This window comes from Aplidium turbinatum, chromosome 1, assembly GCF_918807975.1.
Source record: "Aplidium turbinatum chromosome 1, kaAplTurb1.1, whole genome shotgun sequence".
NCBI classification, from domain to species: Eukaryota; Metazoa; Chordata; class Ascidiacea; order Aplousobranchia; family Polyclinidae; genus Aplidium; species Aplidium turbinatum.
In genome coordinates this window covers 23,109,952-23,128,198 of record NC_137472.1, presented here as the reverse complement: position 1 = coordinate 23,128,198, position 18,247 = coordinate 23,109,952, and the positions used below count along the sequence as shown (strand labels likewise).

The window sequence follows — 18,247 nt, the reverse complement described above, 5'->3', positions numbered from 1 at the left end:
CAAAGCGGCAGAACTCAGTGCTGAACTCAATCAATACCATTCTAAAAATATTTCAAAATGTTGCCATTCAGAACAGTAAGAGTTTACAGACAGTGGGTTGCAACTTCCACTCTTTTGTTAGTCAATTCAGTTTCGGTTTGGACGCAAAACGTACATAACATGACTGACAAAAGGAGCGTTTGAGAACTATGTGGCATGAATTAGTGGTGCGACACTGAGGAGCTCAGCCTCATGGTCAAAACACGTATTTATCACTGTCAATTCTTGATACACTCAACTGCTGAGAAACACCGGTATGGTTTTTTTTCGTTTGTCGGCTGCATTGCTGAGTGGTGAGAGCCTTGGAACGACGTTCAAAAGGGCGCCGGTTCGACACCGCTCAAGATCATGCGGCTGTGTCTTTGGCAAGACACTTAAAGGTATGCCTGAAGGTGGTCACAAAGATTGGCTTCCTTACCTTCCCGTCCACTTAATCTAAATCTTCAATCACCGGGCATAAGCCTGGATACGACAAACAAAAACTGGTATGGTTAGCGAACACAATGCTGGCTGTTCAAAAAAGTCAAGCAAAATCTAACAAACGACCAAAACGATTTAGCAAAAACAAAAAGAAAACAGGTCACATGCACACATGCAAGTTTCCAAAATGGTGGCAATAATAGTGACTGAAAACATTATAAAAAACCTTAAAAATAATTTATTTTCAGTAAAAATGAGAGTACTGACCTCAAAATATATCTTAACCCTATAACAATGAAAACTATTAATACTACAAAAAGTGCTCAATGCCAAGCAAAAAGGCAAAGCAGAGCGAATTAAATCAAATATAGTTATTACTATCTGAAGCCTTTACAAATTGTTTCACCTAACGGATCATCAGAAGGTCTTATTCAAATAGATTCTATTTGAATAATACCTTCTGATGATCCGTTAGGTGAAACAATTTGTAAAGGCTTCAGATAGTAATAACTATATTTGTCTTAAAATGACAACTGTACTGAGTAAATCTCACAACAAACAAAAACCCAGGACAGACTTGGATTACCCACAACACTATTTCGGCTTACAAACAATACAAAGCATTTCATTTCCACACAAAATAACTGGCTGCTTTTGCTTATATGATTTACATAATTTGGCTGCCACATGTCAAAATGATAGCTGTACTGATCAAAAACATCATAACACATACAGATGTAGATTGATCAACAAATTTGGACTCTTCACAATACTTCAAAATCATTAAAACGTAACTAAACAATTTGCATTAAAAAAAACAAAACTGCATAGGCCTATTTATCTTACACTAATTTTAGATAAAACAATAAAATCAGCAATTTCGCTTAAAAGTACACCCACACAATACAAACATAATATAGTGTGAGCTTAATCTGCTTTCTAAAATGACAGAGTTTCGGTAGGGAGTTTCTCCGGCCTCGAAATTCACGGCAGACACGGCGGTCATGTCCGCCGTCACAACATGTGATGTCCGCGGGAAGTACCATCTAGATCGGTCATATTTGTCCGCCGAGAAATAACACAGGAACTAGCGATACAAATCGTCATTGCATATTAGCCTACTAACAATTGTTGCAAGAATATAATTCCCGCGCATTCTAGCGCGCATCTAGAAAATGTGAATAGGCTACTGTATCTCTCACCCAGACAACAAAATCTATCATTCTTATATTAATTTAATGTAGACGCAGATGTTGAATCAATGTAGAAATGATAGATTTTGTTGTCTGGGTAGCTTCAATTCAAGCATAAAAACGTTCGAGTTTGACGTTGCTTCAACAATATTGACATTGAATCAGGGTAACAAAGGTGAATTCTTCGCTAAGAATCGATGGGAGGGCGGGTACCTCCACACGAATCAGCGCAACTTAGTTCAAGTTTTACGTCACAATGTATGGCTTTGATCTCCGAGTAATATTGATAAGGAAAGGTTGGTTACAAAATTAGATTATATGAGTAGGCTACTACAGCAAGATGCAGCAAAATTTGTTAAGTTTTGGTATTACAGTAAGAAAGACAGGCCCAGGGAAAATTCACTTATGCGGTGTATTGAGCAGCTACACGGTGCTTTGACTCTTCAAGCGTACCGGTACGTCGTTGGTGTGATGAAAGCTTTCCAGAGTGACTTTGCTAAAGTTGTAAAAAGCCTTCTAAACCGTAGTTTTAGTTCTCAAATGGTGAAGAATTATCAAGATAAAGTGATTAAGCATGACAATCGATGCTACAACTGGTGTGTCCGCCGTGAGACTTAATTTGTCCGCCGAAATAGCTGCTCAGACCGGACACGTTCGTCCGCCGTCAACAAAAACGAATTTCGAGGCCTGTTATCTGGTTGTACCACAAGCACATTAAGCTGTGTAACGCAACCAGATATATCATATTTGCATTTATTTTTTAACACTCACAGAAAAAAAAACATTAAAATAAATTTTTGACACCTGGTTTCGCCTTCAGCTCTGGTGCTGGTAGATTTGAGATCGATTCCAGATTGGGTCAAACCAAAGACTTTAAAAAACGGTACCAATTGTATTCTTTCTTACATAACGCAGTGAGAGCAAGTCAGGTAATAATGTGATGACATTGTAAACCTGATATAAAATTTAAAATGAGCCCTTTCAAGACCTTAGCTGTTGTAGAGCAACAAAAAATAAAACTACAAGATTACTTTGTGTAACAAAATTCAAACAATGTTCACACACAATTCTCACAGTGCCCACATTAGGACTAACAATTATACAGTAGTTTTATCTGCATCTGATCACGAAAATACAGTGGTTAAAGATAAAACAATAAATATATATTATACTACTAATACTACTACTACTATAACCTTCTGATGATCCGTTAGGTGAAACAGGCTGTTAAGGCTTCAGATAGTAATAACTATATTTGATTATATTATACTACTGTATTAATACTACAAAAGTGCTCAATTACAAGCAAAAAGTCAAGCAGAGCGAATTACATCAAATATAGTGATATAGTGATTAGTGATTACTCCCTAAAACCTCTACAGTCTATATAACTATATTTGATGTGGTTAAAGATTAAATTCATCAAAAAGAAAAAAATAGCACAGTGATCAATACTTCTGACTAGCTCAAAAGTCAACAACATCATCTAGCTCAGTGGTTCCCAACTCATGGGTCGCGACCCAAAGTTGGGTCGCCTGATAATTTTTTTGGGTCGCTTGTTTTTCAGGCATATTGTATCTTGAGCGAAAAAAATAACAATAAAAAAAATTTAAAGGGTGAAGAGAATGATCACAAAACTGAAAAATATAAACACAAGTCATGAAGCGTTTCATGTCGAGACATCGGAAAGCTGTGTAGCATGATCGTATAGTGCAAAAAGTTTTAACAATTTTCGCTTTTATTATTGTTATTATTATTATTAAATGTAAACCCAACAAAAATTTCAGTCTCAAACATAAATTAACTTGACAAAGTTACGGGATATATATTGTTTCTTCTTCATCCGTTCAGTCGTTTGCGACTCTCGGTCACTCTATACGTCATCTTTCTCCACATTTCTCGATCCCACGCAGCCTCCTTCAATTCATGCACTTCCATACCATTGTCATTTACAATTGTGTCAAGCCATCTTGTTTTTGGGCGCCCCCTTCCTCTTCCCAAGTCCAACCGTTCTCCTCAACGTGGTGGAGAGGTGGCAACAACGTATGCTATATACGTTGGCTAAACGGCTCTGGCCTGGGGAGAGACCTGGCAACCTACCCCAGAACTTTTGCCAAAATACTCTATGATATATATTGTAACGTGCACTATATGTCACGAATGCTATGTCGGACAAACTATGACAAAGTTTTCCACACGTTGGACGTCGCATAGTCTGGTGTGGTAAAACGCATCAAAGACAAAGCCCCAAGTGCTGTATGGACTTATTGCTTTCTCCACAGAGAGGCCTTTGCTGCAAAAAAGTTGTCTCAAGAGCAGCACGAAGAGTTAAATGATGTGTAGTGTGTAAACTTCGTCAAAACAAGTCCACTAAATCGGCATTTGTTTTTCGTCTTTGTGGATTCTGATAATTACCAAGCATTGCTATTGCACACAGAAGTGCGATAGTTGTCACGAGGTCGTGTCCTGAAGTGAGTTTGTAATTTGCGAGAGGAGATTGCTATCTTTCTGAGGCAACAGAACTGCGTGAGATTAGCAGAGAAGTTTTTGCAAGAAGATTTCAAGGCAAAAGTTGCTTACCTTGCCGATATATTTGACTCTCTGAATTCTCTAAATTTATATGCGCCGCAAAAGTTTCTGCCACAAAAAACTCATATTCTGGAAAAGTTATGTCACCAGAGATAAGTACGATATATTTCCTCAGCTAACGCAATGTATTTGTGGCAATGAAGTTGATATTAAGCAAACGATAATAATTAGACACCTGGAACAGTTTGCCAAAAAGTTTGTGCACTACTATGGAGAATCTCTAACACGTAATAGCCTAACCAAAATGATTGGATAATTGATCCATTTGTTGGAAAAGATCTGCCTCAACTTTCCATTCATGTTGCAGAACAGTTTATGGACATAACGACAGAAGTAGCAAACCATATTTCTTTTGTGTCTTTCAAAGACAAATACCCCAAATATTCTGCAAACATCCACTTTTGGGCTTCCATGTACAAAGTGTATCCCACAGTTTCACAATTGGGGATTCAAAAAAAGATTCCACTTGTAACAACTTGGCTTTGTAACATTGGATTTAGCGCCATGTGTGTATTGAAAACTAAACAGCGAAACCGGCTGGAAGTTAAAGCCGACATGCGGCTATGCCTAAGCAAAATAACGCCTCGATTTCAAAAACTCACTGACAACAAGCCAGCACAGCCATCTCATTAGTGATTTGATAAACATATTATTTTCGGAAAAAGTTACTGCTTTTGTAGTGCTGTTTGTTTGCAACACAATCTTGTATGGCTTTTAAAATATTACGACAATTTGCTTGGGTTGCAAGATTTTACCGAACTGAAATTTTTTTTAAAATGGGTCGCCTGAAAAACGAGTTGGGAACCACTGATCTAGCTCACATAAGGTGGTATTAACAAATACGCAAAGAACAAAAAAATAATTAATTTAAATATGCAGAGCAAGAAAGACGAGCCGCAAGCATATTATAGTATAATGAATGTGTGTCTTGACGATGGATTGTTGCGTTTTATGTCTAAGACCTTAGTTTAGTTTGATCTTCAGACCTGTTTCTGAACATAATCTTAACTTGTTTAATCAAAACATTGATTTTTATTAAAGATTTATTTTTAAAAATAAACGTAAATATGTTAAATCTGGTTGCGTTAATCGACTTTGTGTGCTTATTCCTAAAATTCACACCAAAGCTAGTACATATGCTACTAAACAAACTGCAATTATGTGCAGAGTCAATGTGGCTCTTCATGATTACAAACCTATTGGAGGGGAAAAAGAATGCCGGTTGAGGTCACAGTTAGTGACCACTCTATGTGCAGTAAGTCCAGCAGCCAATCCTTCATGTACCAGTCGCTCGTTAACAGACAAGGTGTTGTCAGGTTTGCACTCGTTATCCAATTCATCAAACAATTCCACATTGTATGTGCCGTTTTCCATCAATCTACATCACAATGGAACAAATTCAAGCCTTTATTTTAATAAAATTGTCCTATTGCAATCAAAAACAATAGCAAAAATAGGAAAGTGCTGCACTTTTTTGCAAGTTGCGATTTCCTCATAAAAGCCATCATACAAAGCAAATACTCCATTAAAATATTGGTCAACAGCAAATTTAAATTAGACATGGCTTTATGTGCCCCTAAACGTATTTGTGACGCTGATTTAAAAATGTCTTCAATTTTTTTTCTAGCACATTACGTTTTTGAGATTCTCACATTTTTTTGTTTTTAAAGCTTCATCTATAAAAGCTTGAGTTAGGGTTAAACTAATTAATCCTCTTCTTGGATTCTTTCACAAGAAGCATCAAGCCTGTTCTCTACAATAGTAATATAAAATCATGTTCCTTTAGCACACTCTGTGCATTTGCAGAAATCTTCGAAAAATATTGAAATCCTCCTTAGTGCGATTCAGCACAGTGAATACAAATGGAACATTTGTGGAGATCTCGGTATTTTAATGGGAATGCAAGGAGGTTGACCAAACACTGCAGCTTTCTCTGTCTATGGTACTGTACTTGTATAGCCGTGCTACTGTAGAACACTATGTCAGAAGAGACTGGCCAGCAAGAGGCTTATACATCCCAGGAATTATTAAGCAGAACACGACATCTGGGCGAAACCCTCTTGGGCGAGACCATGTGGGTGATGGCCAATGTGGGCGACAAAGTGGGTGGCGAAAGTTCTTCAAGAATTCGAGGTCTTGGAAGAAATGCAATTGCAAATTCAGCATCTGACTGAGCGATACCTCTGCATTGGACAGCATTCAGGTGCTTTAGCATGTTCTTTGTTTACGTGATAGAAACACCCAAATATCTGTGCTCTTAGACGGAACGGTGGTGATTTTTGTAGTTAGTTTGCAAATCCTTTGCAGCAAATTTTGCACCTTGTAATTAACCACTTCCGCTCGGCGGTCGGCCATAGCCGACATTTTTTTCCGTGCCAATTCGTCGGATGTCGGCAACTCCCGACAGATTTTTCTTGGTTTGACGGCGGTAGTCGGTTTTTGCCGTCCTTTGCTAGCAGTTGAGAGGGGAATCACCTAATGGTTCTGTTATCTTGAGGCAATGATTTAGCAGTAATAAATCAATGTTATAGCGGAATTTTGTTTGTGAGAATTTTGCCTGTGACGTAAGCTTTCTGAGCTACTGTTTCAGCATGAGCGAATTGAAGGTATTCCAATGGTTGCTTAGTTGTAAGATGTGGCTACGCGAATATTTCTTTTGTTGTAAACCGAACTCAAAGTCGTGGTTGCTTAGCTGTAAGGGGTGGCTACGCGAATTTTGTTTTGTTGTAAACCAAAGTATTTTTCCAGTAATCTTTTCGTAATGCTTACAATGTATTTTATGCGTTTTTGTTTCTTGTCTTTCAGTGATATATATAAGTTTTACAAAGTACGTTATCAATTTGAAAAATGGCTGCGAGAAGAGTGTTTACTGTTGATGCTGAAGTTGGTCTTCAACAAATTCTTGGCTCTGCATCGTCTGGTGAGTCCGGTTCCGAAGATGAAGATGTTGCTGAATTGGAAAATTTGGTTGACACGTTTTCTCTGAACTCAAGCGACAGTGAAAATGATGAGGATGAAACTCCTTCCAGGTCACCAAATCAGAGTGTGGCACAAAACTTGACTTGGCATTGGAGTCCAAATGAACTTCATCCCCAAAGTTTTCCTTTTGTGGGCACTAGTGGCATTCTAGTGAACCTCGATGAAAGTACTTCGCCCCTGGACATTTTTCAACGTTTCGTTACTTCCGAAACGCTTGAAAACATCGAAAGGGAGACTAATTTATATGCCACACAGCATCCTGAAGCCACCAATTCCCGACGACATGAAACGCCATATTACGCCACAACATCAGAAGAACTGAAAGTTTTCTTGGCTACATCCATCATGATGGGAGTGGTGAGTCTGCCAGAATTGCAGATGTATTGGAGCAAAGATGGGATGATCAATGTGCCGTTGTTCGGAAAAACCATGCCGAGGGATAGGTTCATCAGGATCATGCGGCACCTTCACTTCAACAACAATGATCTGGATGATGGAACTGATCGTTTGTTCAAAATAAGACCTCTCCTTGACGTATTTCTAAATAACTTTCAGGAAGTATATTCTCCACAGAAGTACATCTCTGGGGATGAATCCATGCTTAAATTTCATGGCAGGCTGCGGTTCAAACAATACAATCCTTCAAAGAGGGCAAGGTTTGGACTAAAGCTGTACCGACTCTGTGAATCAAGTGGGAGTATGTGTGGATACACCTGGAACTTTAAACTATACAGTGGCCAGGATCGAGACAGTACTGTACCAGCAAGTACAAAAGTGGTCATGGATTTGTGCCATGAGTTACTTGGAAAAGGTTATTACCTTTATATCGATAACTGGTACAGCAGTCCACAGTTATTTTGCACATTGCTGCAAAACAAAACCCACACAGTTGGCACAGTTAGGCTGAACCGGAAGCACATGCCAAGTAATCTTCCAGGGAAGAAATTAAAAAGAGGAGAGCACGTGTTCAAGACGGCAAATGGTGTGATGGCAATGGTGTGGAAGGACAAAAAGGACGTAAAAATGCTCTCTACATGGCATTCATCAGAACTATGTCCAACAGGTAAAACCAACCTCAATGGAAATCCCATCATAAAACCCACATGTGTGATTTCTTACAATCAAGGGATGGGGGGAGTTGATCGTTCAGATCAGCTTTCAGCAACCTGCCGCTCTGTAAGAAAGCACACAAGGTGGTACAAAAAGTTGTTTTTTTACATGGTGGACATAGCATTGGTGAATTCATTTCTGCTATTCAAAAATCTCCATCAAGAGCATGGACGCTTGACTTTGGCAAACTTCAAAATCATGCTAGCCCGTGAGATGTTGGAATCGGCAGAAATTCCAGAGTATCCAAGACCTGGCCGAAAAAGATCTTTTCCCACCCCTGACCGTCTCAGAGCTAAAGATGGACATTTTTTGGAGTTAAACCCGCCTACAAAATCTAATTCAAATTATCAACGGTATATTGTATGTAGAAAAAATGGTCAGAGAAAAGAAACAAAGTATCGATGTGACAAGTGCGAGGTATCGGTTTGTCCTGTACCATGCTTCAAAAACTACCACACCAAAACCAATTATTGACTTCTTTTTCAAAGTTTTTTTGTTTTTGTTCTTTTATTTCGATGTAAAATTTAATGCCAATGTTTGCTTTTATATAAGACACCACTGTTGCTTTTATTTTTCAAATTGTTCGTTTATTTCAATGTAAAATCAAATGTCAATAACTAACAATGTTTGCTTTCATACAAGACACCACTGCTGTTTTTATTGTTGAAAGTGTTCGTTTATTTCGATGTAAAATCAAATGTCAATCACTGACAATGATTGCTTTTACACAAGACACTACTGCTGCATTCATTTTAGAAAGTTTTCTTTTATTTTGATGTAAAATTAAATGTCAATCACTGACAATGTTTGCTTTTATACAAGACAGTGCAAAATGCAGAAACGCGAGAAAAAATAGAAAAAAATGCCGTTTACCGCGTCACGATCGCAGCGCGCGAATACCGATGGGAAGTGGTTAATATGACCTGAATACTCCGTATTTAAGCGTGTTATTTTTAGCTCTGTACTTGCTGTGTAGCTTTGAGTAGGGCATACGAAAACAGAGGTAATGTAGAAAAACGCCACTTTTGTTGGGTTTTGACCTTTGACCCTGGTTCACCCAAGGAGAATTTATGAATTTTTCCAAAAAATTAGTCAATTTTGAAGTGGTTAAGCAGTATCTGATCAGGGGATTTTCCAAAATTTGACCACGTGATTTTGACGTTACTTCCTCTGTTAACTTCCATGTGGAACACCTTTACCCTGCTCCAAGTCTGAGAATCACTAATAGTGCATGCTTTTAGTGTCATTTTACAGCCTTTTCGATGTCAGTGAAGTATTGAGGTTTTGTACAAGGAGTTAGTAGCTATAGTCACAAGGTGGTAGATGTTGGTTCTGCGGGTTAGGTGAATAAGAAATCTGTGGACTTAGTTAATATGTCTTGAAGCAAATGCACATTATATTTAGGCTATCTGTTAGGACCTTTTGTCTAGAAAATGATACAAGACAGTCGTTTTATCTTTAAATACAAAACTGAAAAAAGAAACCATTAATTTATTAACTGTGTGCCTGGAAAGAGCATTTGGAAGTAGTCTATTGCAACTAGCTTCTCGACATCATGTGCTGGAGCTTTTGTGTGGAGCGGCTGTTGCTTTGGTGCATAGCACCACAAAATTACCAAATGAGGCAGCCTTTAAAGTTCTTCTTGGCCGCTGGCTTTCCATTGACAAACATGACTTCCAAGTGTGTGAAGTAAAATTCAGGAAGAAAAATACTAAACACAAAAACACCATTTCCTTTTGTCAAGTTGCATTACTTGATGATACTTCTAGAAAAGCTTATCAAGAAATTTTGGAGTTGACCCTCATCTTTCTTGTTAAGTATCCTGTTTTTCCTATATAGCCTCTACATTATTGCGGAAATATCACATTTCTGTGGTAATTAGCTTATGGATGATAATGATATTGCAGGGGGGGTGTTGCCAGAAGGAAAGATATTTAGAATGAAGGCACCTGGAGCAAGCCATCATGCACGCTGGATGGCGAAGGTAATCTACACCATTAAGATTGCTATGCTGCAGCACCAGTTGAAAGATATTCCAGTCTCAACTGATGAAAATTGTGGACCTTACTAAGTTTCTATGCCTGTTCTATGTCAAAGCATCGTCAAGAGCAGCTTCACATTTTTTCAAGCTCTTGAATTTATGCAAAATGTTGTTCACCAATGTAAAAGAACATAAATCTGAGAGATTTCGGCAATTCAGCCAAGTCATGGCTAGTCAATTTGAAAACCACTTTTGGTGCTGACAGGGCGTTTGGTCGTCCTTTCTCTCTTCAGTGACGCTGTTGTGCAATAAACACAAAGTATGGCTAAGGCCATGAAGAGATATAGCAAAGAATCTTCTTTGAAAAGTGCTGAGCAGCAGATGCCTGCCATTACATTTTCCACGCAGCTGAAAGACTTACTTTGAGCACGGTCATGATTGCTTTTCAACGTTATTAATGAGGAGCCTATCTTTCTATCCGAACGACCTTCTCCCTGGGAAAAAGATGAGGAATATAACCGCATCAGAGGACGACTTTCTCATCTCAAGGTCGTGAATCACTCTTCAGAACTAGCTCTTGGGCTTGTCACAGACTACCATCCTCCTCCGTGAAAAACAAAGACCTCCGTGAAAAACAAAACAGCCTCTTGCTGAAACCGAATTCAGAACGGTGCACAAAGAAAACCATGTTTGAAATGTGGTAGAATTCGACATTTTGAAAGTAATACACGTGTCAGTGTTCATGGAGTTGCTAATTAAACCACTTTGCTTGTCACAAGTTTGTGTTACTGCCTATTTTTGTGTCCATTGAGATGCTAGAGTGCATTAGAAGATTGCGAGTGAGAAGTTTCAAGGATAAGCGAAAATTCGATACCAGATGAACCAGGGTCAAACGTTAATATTTTTTTGTGAAATGTGGTGTCGGAGATACATTTACCAAAAGGAACATTATTACAAACTGACAAAAGATTTAAAAAAAAAAAAAAAAATTTTCCAGAATTTGAGCCAGCCAACTGTGCACTGACATCCTGCCATGCGGCGCACATAAGGTTTGCATTGTAGCATCTAGAACAGGGGTGTGCAACGTGCGGCCCGCGAAGAAAAACTGTGCGGCCCGCGCAGATATGCCAATTTTGGATTGTGTCCGGCCCGCAAAACGTGTTTATAATTTAGTTTAGTCTGGTAGGCCTACCTATGAACAATTCATTGTGGAGCGGATTATTGTAGATTTCGCACCTTTTGTTAACCATTTTGGAAATCTCCTACCGGCTATCGTCCACCGCTAATCCATTGTATTTAATTATTTGGAACATAAAAATGTATGGTCACATTATGAACAATTTACGACTTTGGAAAGCTCACGTACAGACAGGAAATCTTTTTCACTTTCCAACTTTGAAAGACTATGGAATGCATAGTTGCATACTGAGAAGAAAACTGAATTTGCAGACCAACTTGAAAAGTTGTTGTATGAATTTTTGGCTCGTTTCAAGGACTTCAAATCTTATGAACATTTGTTTGGTACGTTCTCTTCGCCATTCAATAGAGATTGACAAAGCACCAGCAGATATAACTTGAGCCATGGCCACCTGCTTGACCACCCACACTTGCTGTTGTTTCTCTGGGCAAGAAACTTAACGATAATTGCCTCTACCTAGTGATCGATTTCGAGTAATGGGTAGTACCAAATTTAAGTCATAAGTATAGTAGACAACCGGAAACAGACATTGCAGTCGGCTGCAGCGTGGGTCAGGTGTATGTCGGAAGGCGTACACCGATGCATAGCGCTCAAGTCCGCTTTCCCGCAATGCAGGATAAAGATAAACAAACAAGCTTATTGACCTTCAAGAGAAAAACGGATTTGAAAGCAAAGTATTTAAAAATGAATCTTGGCGATTTTTACCGAAAACATCTCAACTAAGATGACTTTCCACATTTGAAAAAATCCATGGCTTCAAAAATGGCTCTTTTTGGCTCAACGTATTTGTGCGAACACTTTTTTTCTAAAATGGGCGGCATGGCATCTTCCTATCGATCGGTTCTGACAGACGAATACTTGAAAAATGGACTTCGAATTGTGAGCACTTCCATTGAAGTAAATTTGGAAAAAAGCCGTTGCAAACTAAGAAGCCAGCTGCACACTTTTCACTGAACTTGTTTAAAGACAATAAATTTGAATAGGCTAGCAGTTTTCTCAGAAATTTATGCGTCTTAACTTGGTTAGTTGGTTTTGAATCTTTATCCTCGGACTGACAAAGCCTTGATAGGTTATTCCTGGTAGTCTCGCATAGCCTATACTTGTAGAGGCTCCTGACACAGGGCCGGTTACCGAAATTGGCAGAGTGAAGTTTCCGATTGTTGAAGTGTTGTTGCTGGGGAATTATTCCATTCACTAGGTGCCGTTGAATGGAGAGTATAGTCCTGAAATGCGTTAACAAAAAACTACGTTTTTGTGCCTGCAACTACTAGAAATCATATGTTAAATAAACGTGCGGCCCGCGGTGTCACCCAGTTATTTATATCTGGCCCTCTTGTAGTAAAGGTTGCACACCCCTGGTCTAGAACATTAATTACGCATGCTATATTGGTGGCTGTTCCCTTTAAAGTGGAGTTTTTCAGCACTGCTCAGTGTTCACACAGTAAATAAATGCTTCATAATACTTTTCCTGACAAGTATAAAGTTTTACCAACATTCCCGCAATGCAGGAGAAAGATACAAAACAAACATCAAAGATGAAAACTAATTTTATTTGGGAACGAGAACAAATTTAATGAAACCAACAAAAATCTGATGTACCGGTAGTAAGAGTCTATTTGCTTGGTACAAAGTATAGGATGTCCGACAAATTGTTCGTAAGCAATTGTTCGTAAAGCAATTGTTCGTAAGCAATTGTTCGTAAAACAATTGTTCGTAAAATTAATTCTTCGTAAAACAATTCTTCCTAAAGCATGTTTTCGTGCATGCAGTTAAAATTTGATGTATACGGAGAAATGCTTTACGAAGAATTGTTTTACGGATTTCATTTTACGAAAAACAAACAATTGTTTTACGAACAATTGCTTATGAACAATTGCTTTACAAGCAATTGCTTACGAACAATTTGCCAATAACCGAAGCATAGTTATGCAAGATCAGAGTCCTCAGATGAATAATCTGTTGTGTTAGCATAAGGAATGTGAGAAGATGTGAAGGAGTTTGACTCAATATCAGAGCTGTCGGTATCACTGCTGCATGTTTGATTGGATTTTAAAGGGCTTCTTCAGCTGGTTGTTGGCAAATTCACATCAACTGGAACAACCTCTTGAGACTTGACGTTGTACTGGAAAAGGTGTGGAGTGCTGGTCAAAAGTGCCTTTGTCACTGGTGGAAATAACCAACTTCGTCAGTTTGAGGTTCTGGCTTACAAATACGAGTTTTTCAGTATGCTCATTGCTCATGCGTGAGTTTGTTTCTTTTTTTTTTTGAATGTACATTAGCGTGATCTGAAAAGCTTCTTTCACATGCAGCTGAAGTAGGCTACATGGAAGCTGTAGAACCCGAGTTAGCTGACATTGTCTGCACAAGCCAGTCCACCAAGCTGTGGGTGAAAGTGTTTCAGAAGAAAGTGATGCCCACAGAAACTCAAAGTCTTGTTGACTGAAAAAGTTTTCCAGTTCTGCCATAACTTTTGTTTCGTCTACATCTGGCATTGCTTTACTCAAATTGTAGACTTTCTCAAATTGAGATCTACAAAAATGCAATGAAAAAATATTCCAGACATATAGTCTGTTTGAAGTAAGTTACATGAGTTATGAGACTGTTTGTTTGTTAAAAGAGACGTTATTGCAATGAGTTTACCCTAATTGCTGCATATTGTGACATTTAATGTCAAAATAGGTAAAAAAAAACAAATGAAAAGCAGAAAAAAGATAAAAAACAAAAAAACGGGCTCGTTCTTTTTAAAACAAAAAAAAACAATGTTTTTTACATCCCTATTCGCAATGCCAGGGTCACACTCACAACTTAGTAGAAATTCCATGACAGTTTCAGCAAACAAAATAGTGCAAGGCAATTTCCCTTGGAAAGCCATCATACTTCGATGTGAAGTAGTATGCGCTCAAAAGCTTCATCATTCTCATTGCACAATCGTTTGAGTAAGCGATCAAGCGTGTATTCAGAGGGAAGGCACTTTAACATGCAAATATCCAATCCATGGACTTCTGTCCAATTCAACCACGAACCAACCAGATGCTACGTTATTTGTCCAATTGTGACCATTCCAGCATTCAGCCAGAGAATTGATTATTACTTTGAACTTTGTTTGGTAATTACACAAGAAAAAAGTGCTTTAGCAGAGGTGGGAATCAAACCTACGTCAATGTAATGACTACCACCACCCTAACCCATTGCGCCAAGTCAACCGATGGCAAAGCGATGATTTAATTTAGCTAGAATTCGCGTTTTTCTTTTATTCTTCCCAAACGCAACCTTGAAAACGTCATGAACAGCGTAGCTTCTGATTGGTTCGTGGTTTATTAGAAATCTGCTTGTTAAAGTGCCTACCTATTCAGAGAGTGCATTATAATTTCATTCACTGCTTTGTTGACAGCCTTCAAAGATAGATTAAGACCAACGCTAGATCAAAATACTCTTGGATTGTAAGATCGGATTTGTGTAATCGCAGTGCTTCAAAGTAAGTCATGCGTTACGACCACAACAAACTTGCAAGGCACTGCAAAGCGACGCTGCCAACATAATTTTCACAATATCTGCTCTTATAGTCAGCTCTTATAGTCACCGTATTTTTTTGTATTTGTTTGAAGCAAAACATGACAAAAAAATGGTTTGCAATGCTCTTCTTGCAACTGCCCCAATTTACTCTTAACACTTCCCAATTGCCCACTTTATAGCCAACACTCCCTTTATGGTCGCAAACGCCCACAGGGGGGCACTGGCGCCCAATTTGGGAACTGCTGGCTAAGCGGAACATTTTGAAGATGCCAAAGCTACGATGTTCCTTTGTGGGACCAAATTGAGGTTAATGAACTTTATGAGGCAAGAGTGAATAAAACTCTCAGAACTTCCGCTGTCAAACAACACAGAAACAGTTTTGTCGCCCAGTATAACATGGGCCGTCGCCTTTGAAAAAAAACTAGGAACAAAACCTTTTACAGATCCAAGTGTATGTCTTGGGGCAGGATACTGTTTAAAACTTGCTCCGATTGTAAAATGAAAATGGAAGCAGATATTTTAGTTGGTTTGGTTTTCATAACATTAGCACTTTTCCTTGCATGACAAACATTAGCAAAATGTCCTTAATTTCTGGCAAATAAAACAATGTGCTTCTTTAGTTTGACACACAGATCTGCGATGTCTTGCTCTCCCACAAAACATACATTGTTCTTTATTCATAGAGGCGGACACAGTGTTTTCCGAAACATGTTCCAAGGCTGATTCTTCGGAATAGGTGGCATTAATACAGGCCTTAAAACTCGTTTTTTTTTTGTCGGCAGCCATCGTGGCCTACCGGGAACTCCTTCTCGGTGGCTAAATCTGCGTGCTTGGAAGCCAAAATACAAAATAACGATAGCACAAGTAAATAGAATTAAACTTGCAACAATGCTAAAATGATCACTTAGTGTTGTTGAAGTCTGGGCGACGTCCTGCAATAGAATCGTTGTACCATGCAATAACTGCTTTATCGGGATTGTAATCCGGTACTGCGGGACTATCTGTCGACAACACATTGTTTTAACTGCTCGCTTCTCAATAAATTGATTCCACTGCATACCGCCTTTCATAAAACCTGACCATTTATACCATTATGATGTCACCATTGGGGGTGTGAAGTCACTAACACACAGCGGGAACATTTCTCAACTATGAAGACACATGTTAAGTGACGCCCTTAGATGTCAACTAACCTAGTTCTCCTTTTTAACAACGATTCAATGTCCGACAACATTGAATCGACATAAAAACAACATTATTGCCTGCCTATGTAAATTAGCACTTCGGATTAACACTTTGTTAAAATAAATGTCGGGAATTACAAACAAGACTTACAGCTGGTGATCGCAGCTGGATATATCCCATACAACAGCAAATGTTCCTGCACGATACAACAGTGGTGATAATGACGCGCTGACCTGATTCTGCGTCACTCTTTGATACTACATATTTTCGACAGTTAATCCACGATCATTCTATTGTGAAATTAAATAATTGGCTAGAAGAAACGGGCGGCCAAACTTGGTTGACTGAGGAGGTTGCCTCGGTGGTCATTCAAGCACTACTTAGCGGCCATTCAAGCACCACTTAGCGGCATTTAAGGCTTGATTAATAGCGTTCTGAGCTTCTGAGGTGCATAAGATTGTAAATTCTTTACAGCTGCATCTAAGGATTTTGCTTGATCTGTCATCTCACTTAAGGTATTCCACTATTCCTCTTATGAATGCATCTCTAATAATCTAATATATTCATTTTCGTATTCCTTTCCTGAGACTTGACAAAAATTGCAGTCTTTACAAAACTCCTTTAATGCACGCAAGTATGCGGCAATGGTTTCGGAACTGTGTTAATTTCGAGTTGCGAGTGCATGACAAGCAACGATTTCGTTTTTTGGCTGAACGAAAATTTGTTCAAGTTGAACCTTAGCTTCCTTGTACGAAGTGGTAAATTGCTAATAAAGCGATACACACGTGGAGACACATAAATGAATAGAACACTCAACATTTTTTAAACTTTTCTTGGGGCGAAACCACTAAGAAAGTCTCAAAAGCCCTTATCAAATACTACCATGCCCATTCTGTTTCCTTCTCATTGGGATCAATATCCAATTGGTCTGTTCTCAACACTTTATCCATTTCTTCTATAGATTTATCTTTTCAAAAGCTATGTTTTATAAATTGACATATTTTATTTATTTAACACATTTGTGCCGAAAGTGAAAGTACTTAAAAAATTTTTTTTTGAAAATTTTAATATTGCATAATCATGACCTAAAAAACATTTCAAAAATACTTTTTTCGTAATTATGTTAGTACCGGTCGAGAAAAAGAAAGTCCTACATATAGGACGCTAGGCAAATCCGCTATCAAGTTACGCAAGTTTCTTGTGCGTAATACATAGGCCTAATTGTTATCGCTCAAAGTGATATATTGGAAATGTTTTGTCATCAACCATTTTATTGAAATGAAAGTTCACAAAATACGAACATGAAAAGTAGCAAAGCAACACATCACTGAAACAAGTCATTGGGAAATATGATATTGCTTGAAGCATTTGACATGCAGACCGACATCACATTTTTCGCATCTTGCAGTAGTTATTACATGACAATAGGCGCATCGAGTTTGTTTGTCCTGGGCTAGCACCCAATGCTCCTAGCCTAGGCATGGTAACGTATATCGGATAAAACCTTCTGTGGTTTGCCCCACTTCCCTTGTTGAGGTGGCTTTCGTTGTTGTGACAAGTATATTCTGGCAATATAGCCTATCTTCGAAAAGAAAGCAGATCCATTGAATTGTCTCTATTGCAAATTCCTTGCAGATGCCATGCGTTGTTGATAGAAATATCGAGCATGTATGAAATCAAGCACGAATAACATTTTTTACATCTCATTGTGATGCGATAGTTCGAAATGTTCTGATCCATTCTATCAACGTTCCCTCCCCATATGTTCGTTATAGAGCTTGATCAATCAAGGTTGTTCAATTTGCACACACTTCTTTTCAGAGGATGAATATCGAGAGGCTTGAGAAGTTGGGTAAACTCCAACCGTATTCGAGCATAAATTTACCACACTGTTGTCATTCCATTTGCAAACCAGCACGCCGTTGTCAGTATCGTTCTAAAATCGAACTTGCTTGTTTTTTTAGAGCATCTTTAGCGATCAGCGGACATTTTTCGGTGCTGTTTTCACGAATTGTAGCTGTTGCTTTCACTAATTGTGTC

The 18,247-nt window shown here is 38.5% G+C and overlaps 1 protein-coding gene across 1 annotated transcript in view; it reads right to left on the bottom strand.

Moving 5' to 3' along the window:
- Positions 1-18,247, bottom strand: part of LOC145770231 (uncharacterized) — an 80,945-nt gene that overhangs the window by 42,514 nt on the left and 20,184 nt on the right. The window contains exon 4 of the mRNA XM_082581830.1: positions 5,438-5,619. Coding sequence (XP_082437956.1) covers positions 5,438-5,619 — 182 coding nt within the window. The remainder of the gene's footprint in view (positions 1-5,437; positions 5,620-18,247) is intronic.